Raw genomic sequence first — 26,994 nt, forward strand, 5'->3', positions numbered from 1 at the left:
GAGAAAGTACACTATCACCCGGGCGATATATCCCATAACACCTCGAGCGTCAGCGAGAGAGGTGACAGTGTACATTGTATTATTTGACATACATACAGCGAAAAAAGTACTGTCATTTTATCCTAAAACACCCCCTAAAGCCGAATAAAGTGGCCCTCTAACACGCTCTAAAGATGTTACATGGAATAAACTCGTCCACTTGCGTTGGTCACCTCCCGCCAAGTTACCACGTAATATCTGACCAATTTGGTCAATTTTTGCTAAGCACTTGTTGCGGAAGGTCAACTCGCTATAACAGTATTCAATCAACCGTCGACACTGACCATGTGCGACTTGACTGGGCCACACCTAGCTGGGACTGCTGTGGTCCCAAGGCAAACCTCTACTTTTCAATGGTATTTCTGATAAAGAAGACGTGTCGGATCGGAATATAGTCAAATGATTTTTAAAAACTTCAAATGACGACTAAATTTACTTTTTAGTGATATTCTGACGACGAGGCGGTTTCGGAATATACATGTGCTGGTTTTCAGAGCATTCAGGTGCATATTACAATGCGAAGGGGGAATAGGTTTGACTTTTACAGGTGTAATAGGTGAATTAGTGTGATCATATGTATGGAATTTCATGTCAGATGGACATATAAACATCTAAAAATTGTCACAAAATTTAAAAAAGATACATTTTTGCACAGCACTTGTGGATATCTACTGTACAGTTGTCAGTTGCGAACTATTTCTAATACTTATAGAGGGTACCGGAGGAGACGGATTGTGCCGGAAGTGACATGTGTTGGTGTAAGACGTAAAACTGATTGGTCACTTTTTAGCTGAAGGTGAACGGGGATGAAGACGTGGGCTTAGAGAAAAAAAGCAGTTACTCTAACAACACGGTAAGATAACATTTTATCTATGTGCATTTGGGGCAGAGAATACTTGTAGAAATAATAAAAGCATGATATGAAAACGTGTCACGGAACTCAAAGGTGAAAAATCGTGCTTAATTTGCAGTCAAGTTGTTCTGAAATGTTGTTGTCATCGAAGCTTTTTCCTTCCTCCACCTGGCATGCTCATCATGTGCCAATTAAGCTAGGCCACAATAGGTGTGTGAGTCAGGTCAGGTGGAGACAGCACGCCCCCTGCCGACGATCGTCAATGTTGTGACATCATACCTGTCATTCATGTACTTGTCATTGTCTAAGATCTTTCACTCCAATTCGGACGTGTGACAGACGATCGACGACCGCTAGCAATCTGACAGATCCTACCAACAGCAATAGCCACTGTGATCACTCTCTAATTCAGTAAGTAGACACTGTGAATACTTCAGTTTTTTTTTTAATTTTAAGGAATGTGAGAGATTTCAACGTAATTGAGGTATAATACATATACGCAATCAAAATGTCGCTTTTCTCTTGTTGCCAAGAAGGTTAGGCCCTACATGTATGAATCTATCTTCAACTTTCAGTATATAAAATGTCTCAACTGATATAATCGAGATATAGTTGCGAATGTCTAGACTATACCGAGGATATATCCGAGATTTTTTTCGATGGAGGCTACGCAGAAATGTCGCGAGAAGCGAAATAGGCTTCTGGGTAGCGGTTCGAGGCTGCCCTTCATCTTCTCTAAAGCTTGTCTAAATGGACAGAATTAAGTGATTAGCATATCGCCATGGTCACATAGCATCCCAATGTATGTATAAATGCATGGCGCTGTTCTGCCCAGCAGACTCCACATGACCCGGCCGTTTATCACCCACGGTTTTACAAGACGTGCAGTTGACACATGTGCTGTAATTCCAAAATGGCCGCACCGCAACTTGTATGCGTGGACGACTTTGAAAAATATGCCTGTGACAACCTCGATAAACATACCTTGGAGTATTACAGAAGTGGCGCAAACGAAGAGCAAACACTGGCTGAAAACAGGGCGGCGTTTAAAAGGTATCAAGAAGGACATTAAGAAGGGGGTATGGGGGCTTATCATGTGGGGTTTCCATATTTATAGTTCCACTAGGAACAGTTACAGTTTTAACATTATATTCCAAGCAGGAGTGTTACGTTATCCCAAAGGAGCTGGGGGGGGGGGGGTGCTAGAGTATCACCGTTTTGCAGCCTTGCCTATACGCATGAGTTGCTCAACTGTAACAGTATATATGAGCTATGTATGTAAGTTGTTAAAGATTTTGTGTATGAAGCTTATCTGCAGTAAAGTATTAGTCATAAACTCTGTGTGCGCTTGAATGCTACATGTATATATTGGGCATTGTGCATTGAATATGTATGTTGCCACACGGTTACAAATGATTAACTGCTGCTTCTGGAGACGTTGTAAATGGATTCCTGGCCTGTATCCCTGCTTAGACATGAACTGCATGATCCTCTGTCTTTATCTTTATCTACATGTATAACGCATAGGTACCGACTGCGGCCGCGCTTTCTTCATAGAGACGTCACAAACAGGGACATGTCCACTACCATCCAGGGCCAACCAATTGACTTCCCAATCTGCATATCACCATCAGGGCTTCACAAATTGGTGCACCCCGATGGCGAACTTGCCACAGCGAGAGGTAAGTAGGACAAGGTGAACGTAGTGCGTCAAATAGGTGAGCAGCGCCTCCTGAGGCCAACCTGACGACTACTGTACAGTGGTTAAAGGCATATAACTATCACACATTTTATGGCAGAAAATCGAAAATCGAGAATTCGTGGAAATATAAAGAGCATCACACCTTATATAGCAAAAACTGAAGGTTCTTGAATAAAGAAAGAGCGTCACGCCTTATATAGCAAAATTCCCGGACATTTCAAAAGCCTTTAAGATCATTTCAAAAACCGTTCCCTACTACATTTGTAAATGCTAGTATAGCATCTAAAATCTAGTTTCCTAACACTGTTAGTATATTCTAGAAGTATAATTTCAGCTGCAGCATCGATGAAAACATGCATGGCCTTGAGCACTGGCTCCACCTATAGTATGGAAGACGTTGCCAATGCCGCGCCCCAAGGTTTGCGTTGGTTCCAACTGTACATCTCCCCGGACCGCGAGATGACGAAACATCTCGTGAGAAGAGCAGAACGCAGTGGGTACAAGGGCTTGCTTCTGACTATAGACACTCCTTTGTCAGTTAGGAGACTGTCAGATACCAAAAATAAGTTTGTCATGCCAAAAGATATTAGGTGAGCTTTACTGATATATGGAGCGTACGTAAATGTATATATCTCATTGTATTATTGTAAATACGAAAATATGGATATGTAAAAATGTAGCTGCACTTTCTTGCAAACAAGTACATATTAAGACATATATATATAAATTTTCCCCTATATATTTTTTTACAATATACACAGTTATGTCTTTACATATATTTATTATAAATAAATGAATAAATGACAATTATAATTGTTATCATTTGCTCTGGACAGAGTTCGTATGAATAATGTGATCGTTATAGGCCTACATGTATATATTTGCTTTTCACCGTAAGTAATATCTTCACAGAAATAAAATAAGTAAAGATGTATTTCAGACTGGGCAATTTCATGGTAAATGAGGACACTAAAGACTATGACTTCAATGCATCTGCCTCCAATCTGTTTGACGCTGCGTTGAGTTGGAAAGACGTGCGATGGTTAAAACAGTTTAGTAGTCTGCCGCTGATAGTAAAAGGGGTATTGACAGGTAAAACTCATATGGGATACAAAAAAGACTTTTGTTCAGACTGATATACACTATGGGCAATGAGCTCTTCGAGTTTTGTTAAAATAAGGTTAAATGTTAATTAATCAATTTGTTTGTTTGTTTGTCTCTCTGTACTGTTAAATATTCTCATTTTCCTTTCTGGCTTTTGCACTTCAATGGGGTATGGATGCTATTTACTAGAGATTTGTTAGAGCTCATAAACACGGAAGTGGTTTTATTTCAAAATAAATGCATGGAAGAATGTTGCGCATGCGCATTCGTGCACCTAATGTTTTTCCCTTTTTCAGTACGCACTGGCAGCCTCTGAATGTCATAACCATAATTAAACGTTTGATAGCAATTAGATCTTTTTATATTATACTTTGTAGCGGAAGATGCTATCGAGGCTGTCAACTGCGGTGTGGACGGTGTATTTGTGTCGAATCATGGAGGAAGAAGATTGGATTGTGTTCCTGCATCAGTGGGTGACTTGGATATAGATATGCTTCTTTTTCCTTTACATATTTCAAAAAGTGAATTAATTTTATAATGTCATATGCAGTAATCTTAATATAAATACTGAGATTTAAATGGTAGTATTCTATTTTGAGATGCATCTAGTTTATTCAAAACGGTACGAGTATGTTGTACGGGAAACAAATATGCCACCGACTACTTCCACGCAAAACATTTCTAGATATGTATTTGCAACTTTAAATGATGAAAAAAGCTTAAAATGAACTCTTTGACGTTTGAAAACGCCTTTACATGATGTGGCACTCCCACTAGAGAAGCAATTCAAGTTCCCCATGTATTCTCATATATTTAGATAGATGTTCTTGCTGAGGTGGTCCGAGCGGTCGCGGGCAGGTGCGAGGTGTACCTGGACAGCGGTGTGAGAACTGGAACAGACGTGCTGAAGGCTTTAGCTTTAGGAGCCAGAGCTGTGTTTATTGGGAGACCCGCCTTGTACGGCCTGGCGTATGATGTGAGTACCGAAGATTATGCCGTGAGGCGCGTTTAAAACTGAAGTGGTGTGACATAGCACTGGCCGGAGACTTCCTAAATATGGGGTTTAGAAAAAACATTGCGCCGTATTTTAGAATCTATTGATCACTGTTCCGTACGTTGATATTAAAGTTTTCAACCCGCAAAAAATATTTTCAGATCAGCACTTCATTAATTTAAAGTTTGATGTCTCGGAATCGTAGAACCAATCCAAGTAAATAATGTGTAAGCTATTGTGATATGTCACATGTGTTGATGATATAATTGCTCTAGACAATTTCAGGGAGAGGCGGGAGTCAGACAAGTTCTGGAAATATTGAAAAGTGAGCTTAGTTTAGCCATGGCATTATCAGGTATGTAAAGTGATTTCAAGGCATAGGGGTCATTTTTTGTCTCGGGATAAAGTGAATTTTGATTGGTTAGCATTACTAGCATATGATTCAGATGTATCATATTGACTTTTTTCGAACAGCATTTAAATGGCTGACTATTTTTTGGCATTGTAGACCACATTATGCCATGTATGGCAAAGGACTTCATCCTATCTTGAAAACGGCACAAAGACGCCCCGGATTCATTTGTCGCCACCTGCTACTTTCAGGTTGTGCTTGTCTGGACGATATTAAGAGGGAATTAGTCGTACACGAGAGCCACTACCTGCATCCGAAGCTATGAAATATGCCCTTTGTTCTACACCAACGAGGTTCGTGATATTGTGAAACTGACAATTTTATCACACAGTTCCAGGATTGATTTTATACGATGCATAGAAGCATAAGAAAGCTTCTTTTCACTGTGCATTTAAAAATGAATTGGAACACCATCGATGACTAGATCTGTTATTAAAATAAATGAATCGGTTCTGGGTTGAAGTGTTTTATGCGTTTTGTATAAACCTATAGCTATACCCGGTAGATGTCAACAACGTTATCCCTTTCGCAATGAAATCGAAAGTGGTTCGTTCATTTTAAGGCACACAATTTCTATAGTCCTTTGAAGAGTTGTATTTTTGGGCAAAAGAAATGCTCCTCCCGTCAAATTTACACAAAGAAGTCAAGCACAACTACTGTACGTGATGAAATGAAATTTAAATTAAATTGACAGGTCTAATGTGTATAGCAGTATACACTCTAGGTTGAATGTCTTCCTGTCTACTATTTTACTAGAACCACATAAGTCATATAAACGTTAATGGTAAGCATTTTGTTGAATATCCACGATTCACTGTTATGTCGCACATTTGTTATAAACAGATTTTCCTTAACAAGTAGAAACTTTGAAAGGCTTCGTCGGTTTTGCCTACGCTTTTATTATATGTGTGTATACAACCAGCCAATTTACGTGTTTCATAGGCACTTTTTAGGCCACTGTCCCAAACATGCCACAATTTGCTGTAACTATTGTTTGAAAACTTAACACTGATTTTCTCTAATCGAAAATTTTGCCTCCTTTCCATGATTCGGGATTTACTCGCCCATATGATATACTCGATTTAAAAGGTGATATATCGCTATTCGCAATTTGCGATGCTTTGGAGTCGAGGTGCCTTGGTTGACGATGTGACCTACTTCTCAGTGACACCTGTGTTTCTTCACATACCGCTGTATCATCCCGTTTTATATTCCAATCCCTAGCTTGACACTTGGGATTAAAGCCAGTTCACACGGGACCAAAATTTGGCATGCCGATGAGACGCTCCACCTTTTTTCGCAAACATAACGTACGCATTAGAACATGGGCTAATAATCCATGGAAAGCAGATATATGTCGTATCTAATCATTCATTTAGAGCAGAGATTTGGCGACTGGACTAGAGACATGCTGCATTTAGATAGGTTCAGTCACCTTAATTGCCGTTTACCTCTCCTTGCGGTCTCAACTTGTTCAGTTAGCAACACACCAGTTTGCCAGTGTAAACCGGGTAGACATCCAAATTACCTACACAAATTTAGATAACTGTACTTACATATGTTGACATACTTCAAACTAGGCCAATTTCGATTCATTGTTATGGCAGAGTGAGCGGTAGGCAATTCGTTGTACATATGTTTATAAACTGTGAGTCCTTCGAGAACGCAAGTTCATGTGCGTGCATGCTCGTGTGTGCTCAAGTGTGTATACAGTTTATGTCTGTGAATAGTCACTGGCTTTGCTAAGGTTTGGAGGGGGAGGGGCAAAACGATTAAATATAGTCAATATGCAGTAAATTTGAACCATGAATAAATTGTAGGACACAGGGATGCTGAAGCATGCTTGGTTTTGTATCATTTCTCTTATCATACTGTTTAGATGGGAAAAAGGCCATACATAGCTAAGGCGAGCGGGGTGTGGGGGGGGTAAGTGACCGATGCTCTTACAATCATGCTTTCTTTTTAGCAGAATACAACACATTTTGAGTAAAGAATAACAGTCGCGCATCACCATGAGTACGAGGAAGGCAATCAAAGGTAAGCTTACAGATGTTAACGTTAAATGACTTGTGCAAAGTGTCAAAATAGGTACATCTGCCAAATACATATGTATGTGCCAAAACTGTACGTCTGGTGATAAACAAGGATAAAACGTTTTGTTCTGTTGGTTTTTTCAGCTTTTAAGAAATACATATCTGAGGCATACCTATATTAGAACCGTACATGTTTTGGCAAGAAGTACATCGTGAAGGCCTACTTGTACCGTCTCAAATCTCCACCTCAAACATTTTGGTGTAGACAAATACTTGAATAATTATCCGATCACGATTTATCAATAAATAATAGGTCATTCTCTTAATCCTTTGAATTAACAACTATCTTTTTCAAATTATTTTGAATCATTTATTAACAAGAATTACGGAGATTGTGGCACTAGCATTATCAAAATATGTCCATTTTTTAAATTTCCTCGTTGAAATAAACTTTCACCTTTGCAGGTTTAGAAGAGAGGCTGAAAGACGGAGAGAGCATTATCGTGGCAGAAGGGTATTTGTTTGAGTTCGAGCGAAGGGGTTATTTGCAAGCCGGAGCGTTTGTTCCAGAAATTGTTCTTGAACATCCGCAGATAGTGAAACAACTCTATGAAGAGTTTGTCCACGCTGGAAGCGACGTAGTGCTTGCCTTCACGGCAAGTAATTTTTACACTACTACTTAGCTTGTTCTTTTTAATTTCTGTCTTTTTTGCCTAAATTTTTGCAGACTTCCAGTCAAAGATAATCTCCACGCGTTTGAAATCTCCTACATTAATATTTAAGGTCTTGAAAAGCTTCTTATCATTCCTAATTTAGCACCTCTAAATGAAAGTTTTCTGAAGTTCTTGGGTACCCTCCAAAATGAATTGCCATTTACCTTGGACGATTCATTTTGGAGGGTAAATCTCTCGAAGAGCACCTTTGAAGCATATAAATATTATCTTTATCAGTTATTTTGCAATTATATGATTCCTATTAAAAGTATATAAATTATTAAATGAATTAAACGAATTGAATTAAACTGATTCCATATATATAGTAGATTTTGAATACATTGTTGATTTAAAGGGCATCTTTTTACAGTACTATGCTCATCGCCAGAAACTAAAACTGATCGGCAGAGAGGACGACTTGGAGAAGCTAAACCGAAAAGCTCTGAAAATGGCGCGAGAGGTGGCAGACGAGACAGGAACGCTTATGGCGGCAAGTCTGTCCAAAACAATGGCATTTATCGCCAGGGACAGTGAAGCTATTGCAGAAACCAAAAAGATGTTCAGGGTATGATGTTATCTGATGGAGCACCCGTGGGATATATTTTGATCAATTCATTTCGTTTCAAAGTACATTTGTATGTCAAAGTTTTTGCAGACATTCACATTTGCCATCATCATTTGCAAACAGTGATGAGATATCTATACAGATGAAAAGTTCTTTTCCCCAGTATTTTCTACAAGTTGATGAAGAACCTATCCATGTGTACGTTAATGTCATAGAACAGTGTAGTCCCTCATGGTCACCCCTTACGTCGTGTTAGTCGTTATTTTATGAAAGAAATAAAGTGAATCTATCAAGAAACATTTTAAGTACGGATATAGATTGAAAAATACACAAAAATACATAGCAACAAAATTGTTATTTTGACAGGAGCAGGTTCAGTGGGCGTATGAAGAAGGCGTAGACTTCATGGTCGGGGAGACCCTGTCCGACCTAGAGGAGGCCATGTATGCCTTGGAAGCCATCAAGGAGTTTGGTAAGCTAAAATTACAAATTGTGCTTGCTTTGCTCTTAACGCAATGCCCTGACTGTCCTGACATGTTCTGCAAAACTGATTACCCTGGGAAACACAAAACGTTATTATAACGTGACCGTAACGTTTTAGGTTATGATAACGTTATGGTAACGTTATAGTAACGTTCTTTGCTGGGATAACGCATTTGTCTAATTGTTTATTATATCCTTTCTGGGTATTCCATACGGGCCGATATACCGGTATATTGTGATGAAAAAAAAAATATAAATAAATAAAGAAATGAATACATAAAACCTGTGTGATTTTTCTAAAGTCGCCCCGCGTTTGGATATCACTAAAAACTCACCCTATACTTTCAAACTGTCTTTACCGTCCAATTGAAATTCTTTCTTTCCTGAGTAGAAATAACTAAGATCTTAGTAATCACTGTTGGGTAAATTGTGATTCAACACTACATTGATGAAATTATGAATTCACAAAATACGTGTTATGTATGCAGCACCCTGATTTTCATAGACCTCTTGCAACCGAAATCTCTACTAAAACAGTACATTAAAAATATTTTATCAGCTGGGACCGTCACGGGCATGCTGATATTAGAAAGATAATTTTCCAGTGGCCTCTGAAACTCGGGAGCATAAAATAAAAATCTGTCGTACCTGTCATGCTATGTGTGTATAAACCTAGGTCTCCCCGCAGTTATAACACTGTCTTCTCTCGGTGACACTACACGGGATGGTCACCCGTACACGGAGGCATTAAAGAAACTGGAGGACGCTGGGGCGGCCGCTGTTGGTCTGAACTGTATACGTGGACCAGCCACTATGCTGCCGTTAATGAAGGAAGTTAGGAACGTCTGTAAGGTGGGTGTGGATAAAAGAAGTGATGGAGACTGTGACTAGTTAAAGTAGTTTTAGAGCACCACAATTACTGACTAACTGTACTCGTATTTTAATCAGATCGGATACAATGATGACAGTCATTACTTAAATGACTGTTGAATTTTTTCATGAACAAAATGATCGGGCAATTAAATAAATCAAATAAGTTATTTATAATATTGCATATTTTCAACTTTCATGTAAATAATGATTTAAAAATATAAATCTACATACTATAATGACCTCTTGTTTTTCTGTATATTATTATAATTATTATTATTATTGATAAACTAGGGCCCGCTGTGTGCATTGCCCGTAGTCTACCGGACATCGCCGGACTTGCCGTCCATGCAGTCGTTGACAGGGGTCGGACCAGGTGAGAGAGTGAGAAAGAAATAGAAAATTTGGGTCGGTTTCACAAATTGCTTTTTGACGTAAAATTGGTCTAAGCTTTAAAAATGAATTCAAATTACTGTTTTTCTTTCTTTTTTTTTTTTTTTGAAACTGTTCTCTCATTTAAAAATGAAATTTTGCTTTTACTTCAGATTAAGACTTATGTTATGTTGAATTTGTAGCAGTCCACTCAAAAGAAATAGACTTATTATTTTTGTTAAACATATCTCATTTCGGTTTTAAAAACATAAAATATTTTTTTATGATATGTGATTTGTCTTGTGAAAATGAACCAGAGCCGGTCTATCGCAGTTGTTTTCAGTTAGAGTCTCATACTTACATCTGCAGTTTTGGTTGACATCTGCAATTTTTAAATTAATTAAATAAACTAAAATGAAATCGAAACAATGGTAATCAATCAACGGGAAAAAGAGCGAGGTCTTGCGTTTAGGCCTACTCATCACAATACTCGTCAAATAAAAAAAAACTTTTAAAAAATCATTAAAAATACTTAAAATTTTTAGGTGGTAGCAACATCAGATACTTCGACCTTCCCGCGTGGCAGTGCAGTCGCACAGAGATCCAAGAGTTCGCCAGAGAGGCCCGTGCCATTGGGATTCAGTACGTGGGTCTCTGCTGCGGTAACGCCTCACACTACATCCGCGAGGTGGCAGAAACCCTAGGACGCTCTCCCCCTGCCAGCCGCTACTCGCCGGACATGGGGGCGCGTCACGACCCCACCCTCCTTGCTAACCAGGCCGAGACATCGCTTCGGAAGACGTGAAAATAGTGGTGGTGAATTGTATGTGGTGAAATTCACACCTGCCCTAACTTAATCTTCAAGAAAATCTGACTGACGTCAACAGGCACGCTGATCTTGAAGGGGTCATACTTGTGATGAAAATCTTGCGTGATGAAAATCTTTGTGTAGTGTTCATGTACACATTTTCCTGTTTACGTTCTTCCTTTGGTACTTGCATTAGAAAACACATTTACATATAAAATATACAATAATAAACGATTTGGGTGAATGAATGAAAAAGCAATAACTCATTGTAATTGTGCTTAGATTTTTATTTTATTTTTTGTTGTTGCCAGGCAGAGTATAGTCAACAAGTCTGCCTTCTTAAAAAAACAATAATAATAATAATAATAAACTTGTCAGATGGCACCATATTATTTCGAGTAAAATATAGAAAATCATCTCCAGGTTCAATCTCATCATGTTTTACCATTATACAGTTTGAGTATATTGCTACTTTATTCCTACTGATAACAAGTGTTATGTGCAGAAACTTAACATTTATACACAAGTTTTTCCATGCTATGCAAAAAAAAAAAAAAAAAAGTAACTAGTAGTAAAAGACTATTATATCAGTGGGCATACATGTCTATTCTACATCCATATACCAATCTCTTTATCCATCCATTAACATGTTCATAACATACTACCAATCTCTTAATTACAACATTTTACAAACTACTGGTATTGGCCAAACATCTCTCTGGCACAGAATACACATTTGTTATATCAGGTAATTATAACACTACCCCCATCTGGGATACTGAAGCTCTAATAGTATATTACACACACGTAAATTTTCATAAAATGGCACTGCTTCCAGTTTCTTTTATTTATAAGTAATGTATTGCAAGGATGTGCTATACTGACTGAACACGTTGGGTGATCTACAGGATATTTTAAAAACATGCAGAAATGTATATAAAAAAATGCTTGTTGTGATATGCCTTGCCCACATACAGTAATAATTTTAGTCAATAAAATCCAATGATATGAATAAGCTCCCTTTGCTTCCCTCCCCCACCGAAAAGAACAAAAATCATCAGTAATACTTGAAAATGTTGACTCAATTTTTTGAGCAGTTATTTGGCTGTGTCAGGAAGTACATATTTGTAAGTGCCTAAATGAGAAAGTAAAACATCAGCAAAAGTGAGACATTTTGAATGTGGAAGGCATCTCCCCCATATCTTAAAGAGGCCTATTTTCACACTAGAATCTCAAATAATCAAAAGAAACCAACTAGTGCACTATACTATATTTCCATAACTCGTGAAGACATATTTTTATAATATCTCAAAGAAGTCCATTTTCACAGTGGATTTCATCAATACCCCAAAAAGAAAAAAAAACCTACGAGAATAATTTCACAAAAGATCAAGTCAGATATATCTATCAGGACTGGCCGTCTGCCTGAGCATGCTGCAGCAGCAAGTCATTCACATTCAGATGGGCCAAACCCTGCGTGACTTTACTTGTTCTTCTCTCCCTCAACACAGGTGCCCCAGGCTCCAGCAGGGACTCTGAGTGGCCTGGCATAACTAAAACGGAGTTCGCTCTCCTCTTTGTCGCTGCAACAATGTCAGGAGGCTGCAAACTATGCCTGCGCTGTTCATGTGAACTATGGCGGTTATGTGGATGACTTGCACCACCACCACTAGGGGGCAGTGCTAAATGGGTCTGGTCCTTAAGATGGTGGTGGTGGTGATGGTGATGGTGGTGGTGGTGAAGTTCTGTAGAAGGTTCAGGAGGAACAAAATTATCAACATTGTCATTTAGCAAAATTGAACTCGTTGGCAGCACCGCATCTGGCTGCTCGGTTTCTGAGCTTCCATCTCCCATTGAGGCTCTGGTCTCCGATGGGATCATCTCGGAATGCACGCCCTCTACAGTCCCCTGTTGTGGAGTATGGTCCAAGTTTGCATCTATTTCTTCCTGGTCAGTGGAAAATGTCACATTTTTGTCCGAATCCTTGGAAAAACTTCTAGGTTTCCACTCCAGTGAGTCTTCTAAGCCGTTATCTCGTGAATCCACAGATTCTATATCGTCGTCGTCACTCAACCCACCAGCATAGCTGCCTTTTTCTAATTTGTCTGAAAATATATATAAATTTTGTGTTATTGAATTCTGAAAGATTGCAACAAACAAGCAAACACAAATGTATATATGTTTTTAAACCCGTTTTAATTATTACTATTTTTTAAGTTTTTCCATTACTCAAAAACCAGCTTTAAAAAATCATAAAATAATTCTTACACCATGATAAATCTCTCTTTACATTGTATATGGTACAGCTCTGCAAGATATTCTTTCTAACTTTTAATTTCTTTTCCAAACACGTAAACTTAAATAATACAGTACACCAACACCACATCCACTTGTACCGTATATGTGTCATTACCTAAGTTAACTTCCGGCAAGCTAGACTCACTGCTAACACTTTCAGCCCCCACTCCAGGCTCACGTGGCGGAAGCTTGAACTGCCCAACGCGTGACTTCCGCCGCAGGTGCACTTCCTCTGATATTCTCTCCAAATTCTTGAGAGCTGCGGAATATTTGTGTTTAGAAGCACTAATGGCTCTCTGGAGGTCCTCCACGTCAATTTTCTGTTGCTGTAAATAGATGATTTGTTGGTGATAATTTTGTTTAGCGGCTAATTTTGATGGTCAGTTTTGTCCTGGTGGGTGTAAATCTGTGGTCAAATGAGACAACTTCAGAATTGTTCTAAATTAGACAAGAAAATAAAGTGTGTGTGTGTGTGTGTAACGTGTGTTATGGTGTGAATCTCTTGTCCATGTAAATCACTGGCATGGGATTATGCATTAATAAAAAGTATCTTAAATATCATTACTTAATTATTCATACAAATGCTAATTTTAAAAGAAAATCATCATTAACATACACATGCATACATGTATGCAAAGGCACATAATCCCATTTCAATTGTACATAGCATGTCACTCCCTGATATACGACATAGTGATGATATATTTATTATTTATCAATTTTAATTATTAAATTATCTAAGGACACCTACCTCAAGCTGTTTTTCTAAATCCAATTTTACAGCATAATATGGTCTAAAAATAAAATAAAATAAATAAATAAAATGTATTTACTTTTTATTAAGATTAGACAAATTTTAAAACATAAGACACCTAATATAGATTTCAAAAACTAACAAACATACTGTATAGGGGAAAAGGGATTTAAATACCAAAATAAATTCTATTCCATTTTTTTATTCCATTTTCAATTTATGACTTAGTCCTAAATGACAGTTCCTTAAGAACAGCACATCTTCCTGTACATTTTAGAAGAAACTACATCCATCTATGTCTGGTGCTTTTATTAGAGAAATTTTTAGGTTTTATAGGTCAAAATTGGGAAGGATAATAGCTTTGCTGGATAAGAAGACAGAAAATATAACTTTATAAAATTTTCAAATGCGTATAGTTTACCTTAATATAACACAACAAAACACAAAATAAAAGAAATAACATAGTCTATTTCACAATTATCAAAATTATCTAGGGCATATATTTACTCACTTGGAATTACTAATGGCTCTTTTAAACTTCTTCTCCAGTAGCAGCACCTTATGTTGAGCTGCCTCATAGAAGGAAGCCTTTTTGTGGTGCTCCATCTCACTCTTCCCTTTCTCCTGCTCGGACTCCATTACCTGCAGATATCATAACCAGAGATAAAAATTATAACTCTCTAAGAAAACCCCAGGTGCATGGAGCTCTGCCAAATAGAATTTATCTAAGAAATATCAAGAAGATCATAATGATACCAAGGACAAGAAATTAAAGAACACAGACCAATGAAAAAAGGCAATAATGTGGAATTTCCTGAAATTCAAATTCAGAAAATGATGACAAAAGTAAAATTCTAGGACAGCATTCCAATTCTACAAGGGTACTAGTACAGTAATTGGCCTTGGGTCAGCATCAAACATCATACCCCCTTAATTTACTCTGTGCTTACCCGCATGGTGGCATGGTTCAACATTTCTTGCCAGGCAGAGTCGAACTCCCTCTTCTCGCTGGGATCAGCATCCAGGAGTCTCTGCTCGGCCAGCTGTATGGTTTCCTTGGCTGCTTTATACAGGCTATTAGCTCGCTGGAACTCGCGAGCTGCCCGGTGGGTCTCTTCTTGGGCCTGAAATTGTCAGGAGTTTTAAATATGTATTTCCTTCTTTTTTTTTATCTCAAAATGCACAAGTGAACATTGCTGATATTGATCTCTCAATTTCCTGGAGATCATCTGCTTGTCTGCATACAATTTCAGTTACTCATTTTAGTCTACAGATTAAGTCGCTTCTCACAGATAACTGTTTTCTAAGTAAATAAATAAACAAATGGACAGATAAATAAATTAAATAACACACTTTGACAATTTAGATAACCTTAGCAGATTAACTTCATTTTTCCTTTCAACAAAGGTGCTGAAGCATTGTGTGTGAGAGAGAGAGAGAGAGAGAGAGAAAAAAAGTGAAAAAAGTGGGTTACCTGCTCTGCCTCTCTTCTTGCATCATAATAAGGCCGAGCCTTATCTACATTTCTCTTGTACTTCCTGTACAGCTGTGTTAAACGGTGGCCGGACTCATTTAATGTGCTTCGGAAGCGTGCTCGAGCTTCCTGTAACAAGACATAAATGCTATATAGCAAAGTTTAAAGCCACATAAAGGACACCGAGTTTTAAATGTCACTGGAATTGCTGTCTTATAAACTGATAAGAGAAGAGAATTTCTGTGACTTATGAAGTCCAGGGTGAAAACCTGAGAGAAAAAATGTAATCAATATAATTCATTAGTACAGAATATGTAATATACTGAACAATCAGTCTGAAACAACAATTGTGCCCCTGAGGCAAATGGCAAAGAAATTGTAGCCTAGCCAGTAAAACTGTGTGAAGTTGTTCAGTAACTGGCATGGTTCAGTGGATACTTTTTCACTGGTGGCTTTTAGGCCCTGCAGGCTTTATTTTTTGGCACACACAAATAAAAGCAACCATGCCAATAATTCTGATGCACATTCCATACCTGTGACTGAATCTATTTAATAAATGTATTTATCTTATCTTGTATTTTCACACCTCATCCCCCCTGCCTGCGTTAAACCTCCCTGATAATGAAACGACTGACTGTCACATGCTGCAGCACTATGACAGAAATGCACGAATGATGCTGCATGTGATAGTCAGATGAGAGATTCAACGCATATTATAGTATACGCCTATATCTACAACTTTATCTCCAATATAATTTAGTTTGGTTTAGAATAATAATTGGAACTGCTGCCAAGTCAAATGAGCTCTACCCAGAGCTTCACATCTGATGTGTGTCACCTTTTTAACTGTTAAATCTCCATATCGATAACACTCTTCTCAGTGGGAATATGCTGACAAAATTGTTTTGAAAAAGAGAAGCTGCCCCTCCATGTCAACTCTGCAGATCATATAAGTTGTTCAACTTTCAAAACACACAAAAACTGTAAAATTTATGTGTGAAATCATGACTGATATAAGATGTTCAAAATGTTAAAATTCTGTTCAAGATATTTAAAAATCAACCAGTGACACCCTCCTGCCCATATATACATGTATGTACATGTAGCCGAAATGTAAGGGAAATGAACAATGATAAATAATGCAGAGGTGAATAAGCTAATGCCCCGAACATTGTGAATCTAACGCTACTTTAACTAACTAGAAAAGTTAAGCCAAAATTCAATTTCCTGGCCAACGATCAATATAGCGAGCTGGATATATCTACAAGCATTTCGGTTATTTCTGGTCACAGAATTCAGTGCCCATTATCGAGGTAAGCTTGGCTGGGGCTAACACAGCATATTTTAGCAAAACTTTGAACATGTTTTTATACAGGTATGAGAAAGGAAAATACATTAAATTTTTTTCATCACAAAATACTTCACCTATATTATTTATCATGGAGTGGTTGTTGAACATGATGTATTGCTTATTGTGACCTAATGTCTAAACAGACAGACGGACAGACAAAAGGAGCTATTTATAAATACAAATTACATTTACACACACACACACGTGTTCGTGCACACGTGCAAACATGGGTCTACACAAATATACACACTTACAGATACAAGCACACTGAGACAGACACACACACGTACAGAAAGACAAACAGGTGCCCACAAAGACCCTCAGTTTTAATCATCCTTGACCAGAATTCCACTCCAGTTCAATATATAGTTATCAAACCATAAGGAGAAGTTTTATCATGTCTATGGGCCAGGTAAAGGGGTACAGAGTACAAATTCCATGTTCACTTGAATTCCACTATGAGTCGGCCTCAGTCTACCTATGAGCACATTTAGGCTTCGTTCACATGCAATGTCTATTTTCTAAATTCTATTTTCTATTCGCGGTATGTCTTATGATCATGCTCTGTGCCCTTAATGTCCCGCGGCGTGATTACTAGCAGCGCGAGCCAGTTACTATAAGTTACTATAAGTTACTGGCTCGCGCTGCCAGTAATTACGCGGCGGGATATTCAGGGCACAGACAGTGATCATAAGACATAGAAAATAGAATTTAGAAAATAGACATTGCATGTGAACGAAGCCTTAGAACAGCCAACTTACAGATCAGGGGATCAAATATGGCCTAGCCACTTGAATGCTTGTTGCATAACCCCCGCTGTGTCTACACAACAAGCTTTTTTAGTGGGTTGCCATATCTGTGAATCTGTTAGTCCGCTGTTCTGGATGCACTGATTTATTGACGTGAATACTGTATCACATTGTGTTATGATTACATTTAATGGTCACATACTAGTACAGTACTGTCACAGAAACAAGACTGATGAACATATATGAGTATGCCAGACACCATGGATATGGTTTAAATTAAATTATTCAATTTATAAATTAATTCCTTTAGGTATATATTTGCTCTATCTTTAAAATGGGTCATCTTATTAAAGAAACAACATTTTTAAAAATAAAAAAAAAGTGGACAGTAAAAATATTGAAACAAAATAATATGTATTTTATTATTTTTTTCTTCATCTCAAGCAATTCATGTGAAAGGACTTGTCATTACAGCCAACTATTTGTAAAAAAATTAATTAAAAATTAAAAATGCACTGTCACTTACATCAAGCTCTGTTTCCAGTTTGTTTATTTCATCTGTGGCCGTATTTAACTTCTCCAACTCCTCCTAAAATAAACAAAATCAAGGGTAGAAATAAATAAAATGTTTTGGATCACTGATTTGCATTGAAAAGAGTTGAGGTTTAGAGAGAGAGAAAGAGAGAGATGAAACCAAAAGTATCAAAAGATACTAGTATTTGTAAAGAGGGAAGAGGAGGGGGGGAGGGAAAATTGCCAATTTATATCTAGCAACACCTTTCAAGTACATCTTAAAGTGTTTGGCACTGCCATACTTTAACAAACAACTCACACTTAACACACGCACACACATAAACAAATTCCCCTGGTGCTCATCCTTGCAGAGAAAATTATACACCTGCCAACATAACAAGGAAACTAGGATCCAGGTACTTAAGTCACACAGATAACAGGACAGACTATTATAGTGAAGATATGGTGACTGGCACACACTGTAATATCCAGGGTACTACACTGTGTGGGTTTGTGCATGACACTGTATGCCATGGCTGGGGTAGCGCTAGCAATTTTTTTACGCTTAGCCAAATCACCACATTTTTGTCAATTTGTTATCCAAATGACTTTAATTTGACTAAAATTAGTCAAATCAAGCCCTTTTTGTTTAGCCAATTTAAGTCAGTTTTAGCATTTGGCTAAACTGGCAAGTGTTAGCGCTACCCCAGCATGAGGCGCACAAGTCCAAAAAACTTGCAATGCAGATTAGACTGTCTCTAAAAAAAAGATCACTCTGGAGGTTAGTAATACAGAGATAACCTTGATAAGAAACATAAGAAAGAATATCTTATTTATAAGAAATGTAAAATATTAATTAATTTAATAAAAAAAATAACAAAAAAAAAACACAAAATAGAAAATAGAAAAATCTACAATGAAATATGAAATACATAAAAAGATAAGGCTAAAATGTACCTGAAAACCCTCACAAACTCTCACTGATAAAATAACAATAAAGTTTATCATAAATGTAAGTGGGATCAAGTTGGCATATATTCCTAAAAGCAGTGCCAAACAGTTTAAGTTCATATGTACTTCTCCACAAAATATAAACGAAGGCCAAGTAGCCAGCTGGTAATTTAGAATGAGGGATTTGGGTGTCTTTTTCAGAGAAAAAAAGGGGTCTTTTACCTCTTTAATATTTGACCCAACTTGAAAAATGGCATGGAACCAAGATTAAATTTTGATAAAGAACAGACCTTTTTTGTGGTCAAAATGGTAGTTCTTTCCAAACCTTCTCCTCATGCCAACCCCTCTGCCCCCTCCCCTCTTCCAGAAGACCTGAAGCTTATCATCAATTCTGCATGTGGCTGATGACTGTATATTCCACGTGGGCCACATTGCACGAATGAGGCCACACCACACGAACGATAACAATACAGTGTTAGCACTGGCCTCACGCCAAATGCCAGTGAAACTGAAGCCAATGAACCAGGAAAATTGTGTAAAAGTGTTCAATTGTTACCCACTGTATGAGCACTGGGACAGTTAATTTTTAGATCTTGATGCCTTTAGTATCAATAGGCTTAAACAGTTGTTGGCCAGCTTACTGTACTGTAAGTGTCAATCCAAATCAACTGAGATCACTGTCAAATATGCCAGTTTGTCTGGGAGAGGGGTGCAATTTAAATGTGAGGCTGGAGCACTCAATTGAGCAAATGATTGTAGGAAAATGTATTAACAAAACATATACTGACAAACGTATATTGACAAATTGTATGAAAACTTGATCATAAATCACAACAGATGAATTATTGTTGTTATATAGTACATATTACGCTGTCAAAACACACAAAAAAATTTATATCATATGGTCCCAGTACTACTAGAAATTAATTATCATTAACTGAACTAGTGACATGCCAGTGCTCACATACAAAGAGGTTGTATTTCGCAACACTTTTGATATATACCAGCAAATGAAGATGGAACTACAATGCCCGAAATTCCATTTCAAGAAAGTTCACTGCATGAATACAAATGCAGATACCAGGTTTCAAATAACCCCCTCACAACTCTTATTTCTTGAGTCCGCGATCCGATTCAGGTCACAGACCACGATAATAAACACGCTGAGGCTGTCAATTTCACCCCACGACAGTTGTACTACACAAAACACATTACAAACACAAATTTTAAAAGCGACAAAATACCTGTATCCTGGGATCTATCGGCTCTTCTTGCTCGTCACTTTCCGTGCTGCCTTCGAACTCTTCCATTGTGCACGGCGTCCGTGGCGAAATGAGAGCAAGTGAGAGTGATAAAACGCTGGAATGACTGTGCCTGTCACTCAGTCACTCCCCGTTTATGAATCAGCCATATTTGTTTTGCCTTTGAACTCCGACCTTGAGTGTGACCTTCCAGTAAGGAAACTAGGTCACAACGTCTCGCTGTGGAAGACTGGTACAGATGCTTGCAGGGATTTTGCTAGTAAGTTTTGAACACAATCGGGTGCTTTTCTTTTCATGCCATATTGTTGAAATGAAGCTTATTTTGCAGGGAATAGTTTGCACTTTTAAATGCGACTAAGAAGACTTCGAAACGTTATTTTTAAGTCTTTGATTAAGTGCACATGAATGTTGGACACCTGTCTTCACCCCCTGGGGTCTCTACGTTTTCTATTTCGACCAATGAGATAAGCGTGAGAGGTGAACGCCCTCAAGACGTGGGCCATGCACATATGTGCTTTTATCTCCAGTATCTCTTGGCTTTGCATGACTATCATTGATATGAAATAACAATGACCCGGTTTATGTGGGATGCCATATGTCATATTGCGTGATTAAAAAAAAAAAAAAAAACTGGCAACGGTGTCTATCAACGCTACCTGTAATTGCGTCAGGTGTGATTCAGAACGTGTTTTTACCAGTACATGCATGTACCTGTACCTGCAGTAAATATTTAGAAAATTATTAAGAGTAGAGACATTAAGTTTTTTAGTGCAATTGAAACATATACTGAAGGTTAATTCGGTATAAGTACATGCATATCTCAAATGCTTGATAGATTCAACTGGTACATGCATGGTATCAGGTACACTGAAGAAATATTTGACCCATGTGAGTGACCACTGTCCAGCAGGCTCAATTGACTCAAATGAACAGACCACAATGAAGATAGATATCCACAACCACATTCTTCCAGAAACCTGGCCAGATCTAAAGGAGGTATTGTATCAATTATTTTGTATGCCAATTTTTTTTTTCTATATCTTTTTTTTTTTTTTTTTTTTGTCATGTCATAAAAGTCAAAATGATAACTGTATTCCTCCTCACAAATCTTTTTGATAACTATGTAAAATGCTGTGAAATGTTGGTTATTAATAGGGAAGGCTTGATAAGGCATTATGTACATGATCTGCATGGTAGGTAGCTATATAAAAATGTAAGATGAAAATATTTTAGTTTTAAAAAATGAAAATATTTAGTAGTAACCATAGAAATACACAGTGTATATTACAAATTTAAAAAAAAAATGTTAAAACTCTGGTTCATAGGATCTCCATGCTTAAGTATAATAATTGCCTCTTTTACAGTTTTAGTAAATACAAGTGTAACAAATTTGCAATTCTTACTCCCTTGCGCTTTTTTATTTTATTATAATTATTTTTTTTAAAGGTGAAAAACACATTTCTTGCCGTTTTTAAAGTTTCTGTTTTTTATAGTTATTGTAAATATAATCAGTTTTACTGATTATACTTACAATAATTCAGTATGGTTGTTTGACTTACTAGTATTAAAAAAAATTCAGAGATATGGCTATGGAGGATGGGTATCTTTGGAGGGCCATTGTGCTGGAAAGGCCAATATGATAAAAGATGGGAAATTATTCCGTGTGGTCGACCAAAACTGCTGGGACCCTGTGACAAGAATAAAAGATATGGACAGTACAGGTGAATGTGGTTAATTGGGGTGTTTGGGTGGGGTGGGGGTTTCTATGGTAAAATAAGATGTTTATAAGTTTTAATACACATGAATTTGGGGTCAAATGACTAATTATATTGTATAACATCATCTTACATCTTACTTTAAAGTGTTAGATAAATAGCTTATTGTTGTTTTACAAGATTTTTTTTAGTATCTGCTAGCTGGTTGCAGCCATTTTACATCTTGCATTATTTGTGAGTTATTCTGGTATAAGTTATTCTGGTATAATATTTAAACTGTACTTATATTGACTATGATTTCTAGGGGTAGCAGTGCAAGCTTTGTCCACTGTGCCTGTCATGTTCAATTACTGGGTGAGTGTTGGAAAAAATTACTGTACTAAAACAGTATTTTTTTTTTTTAATTATGATTGATATTTTTCTTAAATTTTAAGATATTAAATGACAATAGATGTGAAGATTACCTTTTTAATCTCTCTCCCTTTTGGTTGATTTTGTTTAAAAAAATAGCTGTGCAAATTAATGAAATGTAGGTACATGCATCTGTTGCAGCAGTGGGCAGTAAAATGGCAAATTATATTTCATACCCTCCCATCCATTTTTGATATCCTGGATCAATTCACAAAGTGAATAAATGAATTCTTTGTTTTTCTATTATCCTTTGTAGATCTTCACCACCTATAACTTATTAATTTGAATTTTTCATTTCTCCCACAGGCCAAGCCAGAGGACACACTAGATCTCAGTAAAATATTGAATGACAACCTGGCCACCACCATTAATAAACACCCAGATAGATTTGTTGGTTTGGGTACACTCCCCATGCAGGCGCCAGAGTTAGCAGTACAAGAACTGAAACGGTGCAAGCATGAACTAGGTATGGCCAAGAATTTCATCAGCATTGGCAGATCTGCAGGTTATGTTTGACTTTAGAAGACCCCCCTTATGTCTCTAGCTTTCTTTTCCCTTCCACAAGTATATAACATTATATAACAATGTGTCCAGAACAGAAAAAAACCTGTAGGCTATATATGTCCTCCCTGTGGCACGTTCTATTTATAATTGTAGTAAAATTCCACACAGATTATTGTTTAAAACCCTTAAGTTCACTTTTAAATTTGCGAAGCCCAATAAATGCACATGTGCTTCAGGCCCTATTACCTTATATACATCACTTTAAACAACTATTAATTAATTGATGATTCACATGTTTAAATTGAATGTTTTTTGAAGTATATACATGTACTGTAATATAATGAGCTGTAATAAATTTTCACTTATGGACACAGAATTGAAAGATATTATTATTATTATTATTATTATTATTATTATTTCTTCCAGGTTTTCCAGGAATACAGATAGGGTCTCATGTCAATGACTGGAACTTGGATGCTCCAGAGTTACGGCCAGTATTCAGAGTGAGTGGTGACAGTGGTGTCAGTGCTGTCAGTGGTGCACCTGTACACAGGTATGGTGTCAGTGGTGCACCTGTCCACAGGCGTGTTGTCAGTGGTGCACCTGCACACAGAAATGGTGCCAGTGGTGCACCTGCAAACAGAAATGGTGCCAGTGGTGCATCTGTTCACAGGTATATTGGGTTCATGTATTTAGTATTGCAGGAGAGACACTGATTCTGGCCAGGGGTACCACTTGAGCGGCACACCACTTACAGTTTAAATATTATACAATTATTGACTATGGGTGAGGTCAAATATTATTGACCTAAAGCTGGGAGAATTGACTGATGCTGAAGGTGTCAGTATTTCTGTAATGCTTGCATGGGTATGCTATTTTTATAGGCTTTTTGTACAAACCTTTGCAAAGTTAATAGCTAAAGCGTCAGGTTAAATGCAATTTTTTTGGTTAACTGAATAGGAATAAACTTATGTACTTGTAATGGCAATTGAGAATAATTGCAATTACTATATCACTAATATATATATTATGTATATTTTTATGCATGAATAATTTGAATTTTTTATTATTTTTTTCTTAGGCTGCAGAAGAAAATGATGTGTCTATATTTGTTCACCCTTGGGACATGCACCTTGACGGAAGGATGTCTAAGTACTGGCTGCCGTGGCTAGTAGGTATGTTGTTATTGCATACAGACTTGCACTTTGACACATGTATGATGTACATGGATGTACGCACATGTGGATACAGGCAACTCACATAATGCTCACGCTGACAAACACACACACACACAGGCAGACAGCAATTCTCGCACATGTACACACTGCCATTTGCACACACACACACACACACACACATACACGTGCATTTATAAATACCTGTGTGCAAACACATGCACACAGACACATGAACTTGTACATGTGCATTGCATTCACACTATATACTGGTGTAGCACACATGGATGACTTTCCACTTTTACAGTACTTTGGTAACTTGTATCAGGGGCGGATCCAGAGATATTTTCTGACAGTCTTCCAAATTATCTTTGTTGATCCATCTTCCACTTTTGACCGTCTTCCGACAGAAAACATTAGATGGCTGACAATGTAAACTTGAAAATCTGACCGTCTTCCAGAAGACCCAGAAGACGGCCTAAATCCGCCCCTGCGTATTATCTTTCTTCTCATAACATGTCACAGGTATGCCAGCAGAGACCACCACCGCCATATGTGCTATGATATTTGGAGGGGTGTTGGAGAGATTTCCAAAACTTAAAGTCTGTTTTGCACATGGAGGTGAATAATGTTTATAATTATATTAATTTATTTTAGAACCCAGTTTCTAATGGTTTATACTTGAAATCCATTGTACTTGGATGCATAATTATGCAAGTTTTGACTGCGGCTAAACATTTTTTTGAGAAAATGGAATGAATACTATTAATATAAGTCACTGTTTGTTTTTGATATATCGGTACATGTTCTATAGAGATTTATTAGAAAATTAATGCTTTTCAAAATGCATGCTGTCATGTTTGATTACTTCCCTGTCATATCAATATACAATGTCTGATGTGTACACAAGTTTAAAAGGGATATCATAATTTAAAATTGCAGGAGGTGCATTTCCATACACAATTGGCCGTATAGAGCATGGCTTCAATGTACGACCAGATCTGTGTGCTACTGAGAACAGCGTCAACCCCAGAAAATATCTGGGGCAGATCTACACAGACTCCCTGTGCCATGATCCCTTGGCCTTGAAACTCTTGGTGGATGTCATGGGCAAAGTAAGTAGGTCACAGGTCATGACCCCTTGGCCTTGAAACTATTGATGGATGTCATGGGCAAAGTAAGTAGGTCAAAGGTCATGACCCTTTGCCTTGGGATAATTGTGGGTGTCATTGGCAAAGTATAATAAATATAGGTCACAGGTCATGATCCCTTGGCAAAATACGTTATGGATGTCACTGTCATCAAAACTAATGTCACAATATTTTATTGAATGGGACTTGTACTAGTACCAGTGCTAACTTATCTTTGGTCATAATAAATTAAAAATTTTCGACTGTCAAATAGTTTTGATGTCATTTGGGTCTGATGTTCCTTTGGTGAAACATCTTTTATCAATTGTATTCTTCATTTATCTCAAGGGAGAAATTATGGAGAAACAATAATCAATAAAACTCCTTAATTCTTTGTTTAGGATCGAGTTATCCTGGGCAGTGACTACCCATTTCCACTTGGTGAGCATCATCCTGGCAAACTCATTGAATCCATGGAGGACTTTGAAGATGATCTCAAGGTTAGTGATTGGGTCACTGAGGGAGTGACCAGTGGTCCAGAGAGTGACCAGTGGTCCAGAGAGTGACCAGTGCTTAAGTGCTTGGCAAAATGAAAAAAAGTTGGCCAGCATGCTGATCTGAAACACTCCTGCTCACATAATCATCGTGCGCCCAATGAGTTTTCTGACCTGGGTTTCTGCAGGTGGCAGACATCTCTATCTCATAACCTCTATTCTGTCCAGCATCCTCCATCTCTGCTGAGGATGGTGGCGTTTGTTTTTTAAGAGGGCTCCCATGATATCAATGAGCATGGTGTCCTCTTGTCTCAGTACAAGTCTTTACATGCAAGGTACACGTTGGATACTCAGTTTGTACTGCACAAATATACAAAAGGCCTCGATCCACTCTGTGTTTCCAAATTTCAAGACTATAAATTTCCACATCCTGGCAGAACTGTCTGTCTTCCATTACACCATGTTATTTACAATTGCATTTTAAGACCTTGTTATGAACATTTGCATCAGTTTTTAAAAAGTAATTTCATTCAAGGTACAATACGTAGCAACTACTAACACTTATGCGTGCACACAAAAGAATATTTTAAAAAAGGCTTAATTGATTGAAATATTTTTGAAATAAAAAACTTTAAAAAAATTATATATATATATATATATTTGAAATTGTTATCTTATCACTCACTATGTGTGTGCTGAGGCAACTGCAATCACAAGAATCTGGCTCATTCTGAGCATTAATGATATTGTATAATTTTATATTGTTGATGAAACAAAAAGCGTAATTTACTAGGCTTGATGTCTGGTTTTCAGGACAAGCTGCTGGCGGGGAATGCTTGTGAATTTCTGGGACTTGATCGAGCCAAATATGATCCTGCCCTAAGACTCTAAACTCTATTAACTGTATGTAAAAACCCAAGCCTGTAGACTTGAGGGAATTTTTAAGTGTTTTACATATGGGACCAAACTGTAAGACTGCAGTGAGTGCAGCATATACCTGATGGGTATTTATAGCAAAGTACCACCGAATTGAAGCTATAAGAATTTGCATGGAACAAACTATTTAAAGGGAAATGTCTTTGTATTGAACAGAACTGCATTTAAAGCCATATACTAGAACTTGTATAAATCTACTTCCAGACTCATTGAATGAGAACAAAAAAACTATAGTTAAAACCTACCAGGTATCACCTACGACTTATTTATATCAATTATATGCTGTAAGACTTTTAGTACACAGTACAATAAATTGTATTCATAAGAAA

General features: G+C 37.4%; 4 protein-coding genes across 9 annotated transcripts; 3 read left to right on the forward strand and 1 right to left on the reverse strand.

Moving 5' to 3' along the window:
• Positions 1-563: 563 nt before the first annotated feature.
• LOC106167822 (betaine--homocysteine S-methyltransferase 1-like) lies at positions 564-12,341 on the forward strand. 5 transcript variants are annotated; one of them, XM_087013090.1, is made up of 8 exons: positions 564-892; positions 7,074-7,141; positions 7,603-7,793; positions 8,221-8,415; positions 8,782-8,887; positions 9,575-9,750; positions 10,063-10,144; positions 10,686-12,341. In XM_087013090.1, the coding sequence occupies exons 2-8, from the start codon at positions 7,117-7,119 to the stop codon at positions 10,943-10,945; spliced, it is 1,035 nt and encodes a 344-aa protein (XP_086869216.1). In that variant the 5' UTR covers positions 564-892; positions 7,074-7,116; the 3' UTR covers positions 10,946-12,341. The 5 variants fall into 5 exon arrangements, with proteins under 5 accessions (XP_086869216.1, XP_086869217.1, XP_086869215.1 ...); XM_087013091.1 differs by lacking the exon at positions 564-892 and adding an exon at positions 1,151-1,303; XM_087013089.1 differs by lacking the exon at positions 564-892 and adding an exon at positions 5,299-5,397.
• Positions 1,598-5,561, forward strand: LOC106178974 (2-Hydroxyacid oxidase 1). The gene is made up of 8 exons (XM_087013086.1): positions 1,598-1,945; positions 2,420-2,574; positions 2,929-3,184; positions 3,535-3,686; positions 4,076-4,167; positions 4,516-4,674; positions 4,978-5,047; positions 5,296-5,561. Exons 1-8 carry the CDS (start codon positions 1,788-1,790, stop codon positions 5,367-5,369), a joined length of 1,116 nt encoding a protein of 371 aa, XP_086869212.1. The 5' UTR covers positions 1,598-1,787; the 3' UTR covers positions 5,370-5,561.
• Positions 11,215-20,449, reverse strand: LOC106167823 (SH3 domain-binding protein 5-like). The gene is made up of 8 exons (XM_087013084.1): positions 20,283-20,449; positions 18,101-18,163; positions 15,475-15,603; positions 14,951-15,124; positions 14,512-14,642; positions 13,998-14,040; positions 13,362-13,572; positions 11,215-13,053 (listed from the first exon to the last, which is right to left on the reverse strand). The coding sequence occupies exons 1-8, from the start codon at positions 20,346-20,348 to the stop codon at positions 12,356-12,358; spliced, it is 1,515 nt and encodes a 504-aa protein (XP_086869210.1). The 5' UTR covers positions 20,349-20,449; the 3' UTR covers positions 11,215-12,355.
• Positions 20,403-26,994, forward strand: LOC106178976 (2-amino-3-carboxymuconate-6-semialdehyde decarboxylase). 2 transcript variants are annotated; one of them, XR_015334506.1, is made up of 11 exons: positions 20,403-20,559; positions 21,163-21,296; positions 21,880-22,021; positions 22,320-22,369; positions 22,733-22,892; positions 23,357-23,433; positions 24,012-24,105; positions 24,631-24,726; positions 25,048-25,282; positions 25,637-25,735; positions 26,543-26,615. XR_015334506.1 is itself a non-coding variant. In XM_087013085.1 (11 exons), the coding sequence occupies exons 1-11, from the start codon at positions 20,403-20,405 to the stop codon at positions 26,618-26,620; spliced, it is 1,260 nt and encodes a 419-aa protein (XP_086869211.1). In that variant the 3' UTR covers positions 26,621-26,994. The 2 variants fall into 2 exon arrangements, 1 of the variants encoding a protein (XP_086869211.1); XM_087013085.1 differs by having other exon boundaries at positions 25,048-25,220; positions 26,543-26,994.

This window comes from Lingula anatina, chromosome 5, assembly GCF_051362555.1.
Source record: "Lingula anatina isolate TDL-2025a chromosome 5, LinAna3.0, whole genome shotgun sequence".
Classification (NCBI taxonomy): domain Eukaryota; kingdom Metazoa; phylum Brachiopoda; class Lingulata; order Lingulida; family Lingulidae; genus Lingula; species Lingula anatina.

Bases quoted from the DNA above. Each gene is read 5' to 3' on its own strand.
- LOC106178974 (XM_087013086.1), top strand. From the start codon at position 1,788: ATGTGCTGTAATTCCAAAATGGCCGCACCGCAACTTGTATGCGTGGAC. The intron at 3,687-4,075 runs GTAAAACTCATA...TATACTTTGTAG, and splicing joins AGTAAAAGGGGTATTGACAG to CGGAAGATGCTATCGAGGCT. The intron at 4,168-4,515 runs GTGGGTGACTTG...TCATATATTTAG, and splicing joins TGGATTGTGTTCCTGCATCA to ATAGATGTTCTTGCTGAGGT.
- LOC106167822 (XM_087013090.1), top strand. From the start codon at position 7,117: ATGAGTACGAGGAAGGCAATCAAAG. The intron at 7,794-8,220 runs GCAAGTAATTTT...ATCTTTTTACAG, and splicing joins ACGTAGTGCTTGCCTTCACG to TACTATGCTCATCGCCAGAA. The intron at 10,145-10,685 runs GTGAGAGAGTGA...TAAAATTTTTAG, and splicing joins GTTGACAGGGGTCGGACCAG to GTGGTAGCAACATCAGATAC.
- LOC106167823 (XM_087013084.1), bottom strand. From the start codon at position 20,348: ATGGAAGAGTTCGAAGGCAGCACGGAAAGTGACGAGCAAGAAGAGCCG. The intron at 15,604-18,100 runs GTAAGTGACAGT...GTCTTGTTACAG, and splicing joins AACTGGAAACAGAGCTTGAT to GAAGCTCGAGCACGCTTCCG. The intron at 13,573-13,997 runs GTAGGTGTCCTT...ATCTATTTACAG, and splicing joins ATTTAGAAAAACAGCTTGAG to CAACAGAAAATTGACGTGGA.
- LOC106178976 (XM_087013085.1), top strand. From the start codon at position 20,403: ATGACTGTGCCTGTCACTCAGTCACTCCCCGTTTATGAATCAGCCATA. The intron at 21,297-21,879 runs GTATTGTATCAA...AAAAAAATTCAG, and splicing joins CCTGGCCAGATCTAAAGGAG to AGATATGGCTATGGAGGATG. The intron at 24,106-24,630 runs GTATGTTGTTAT...AACATGTCACAG, and splicing joins CTGGCTGCCGTGGCTAGTAG to GTATGCCAGCAGAGACCACC.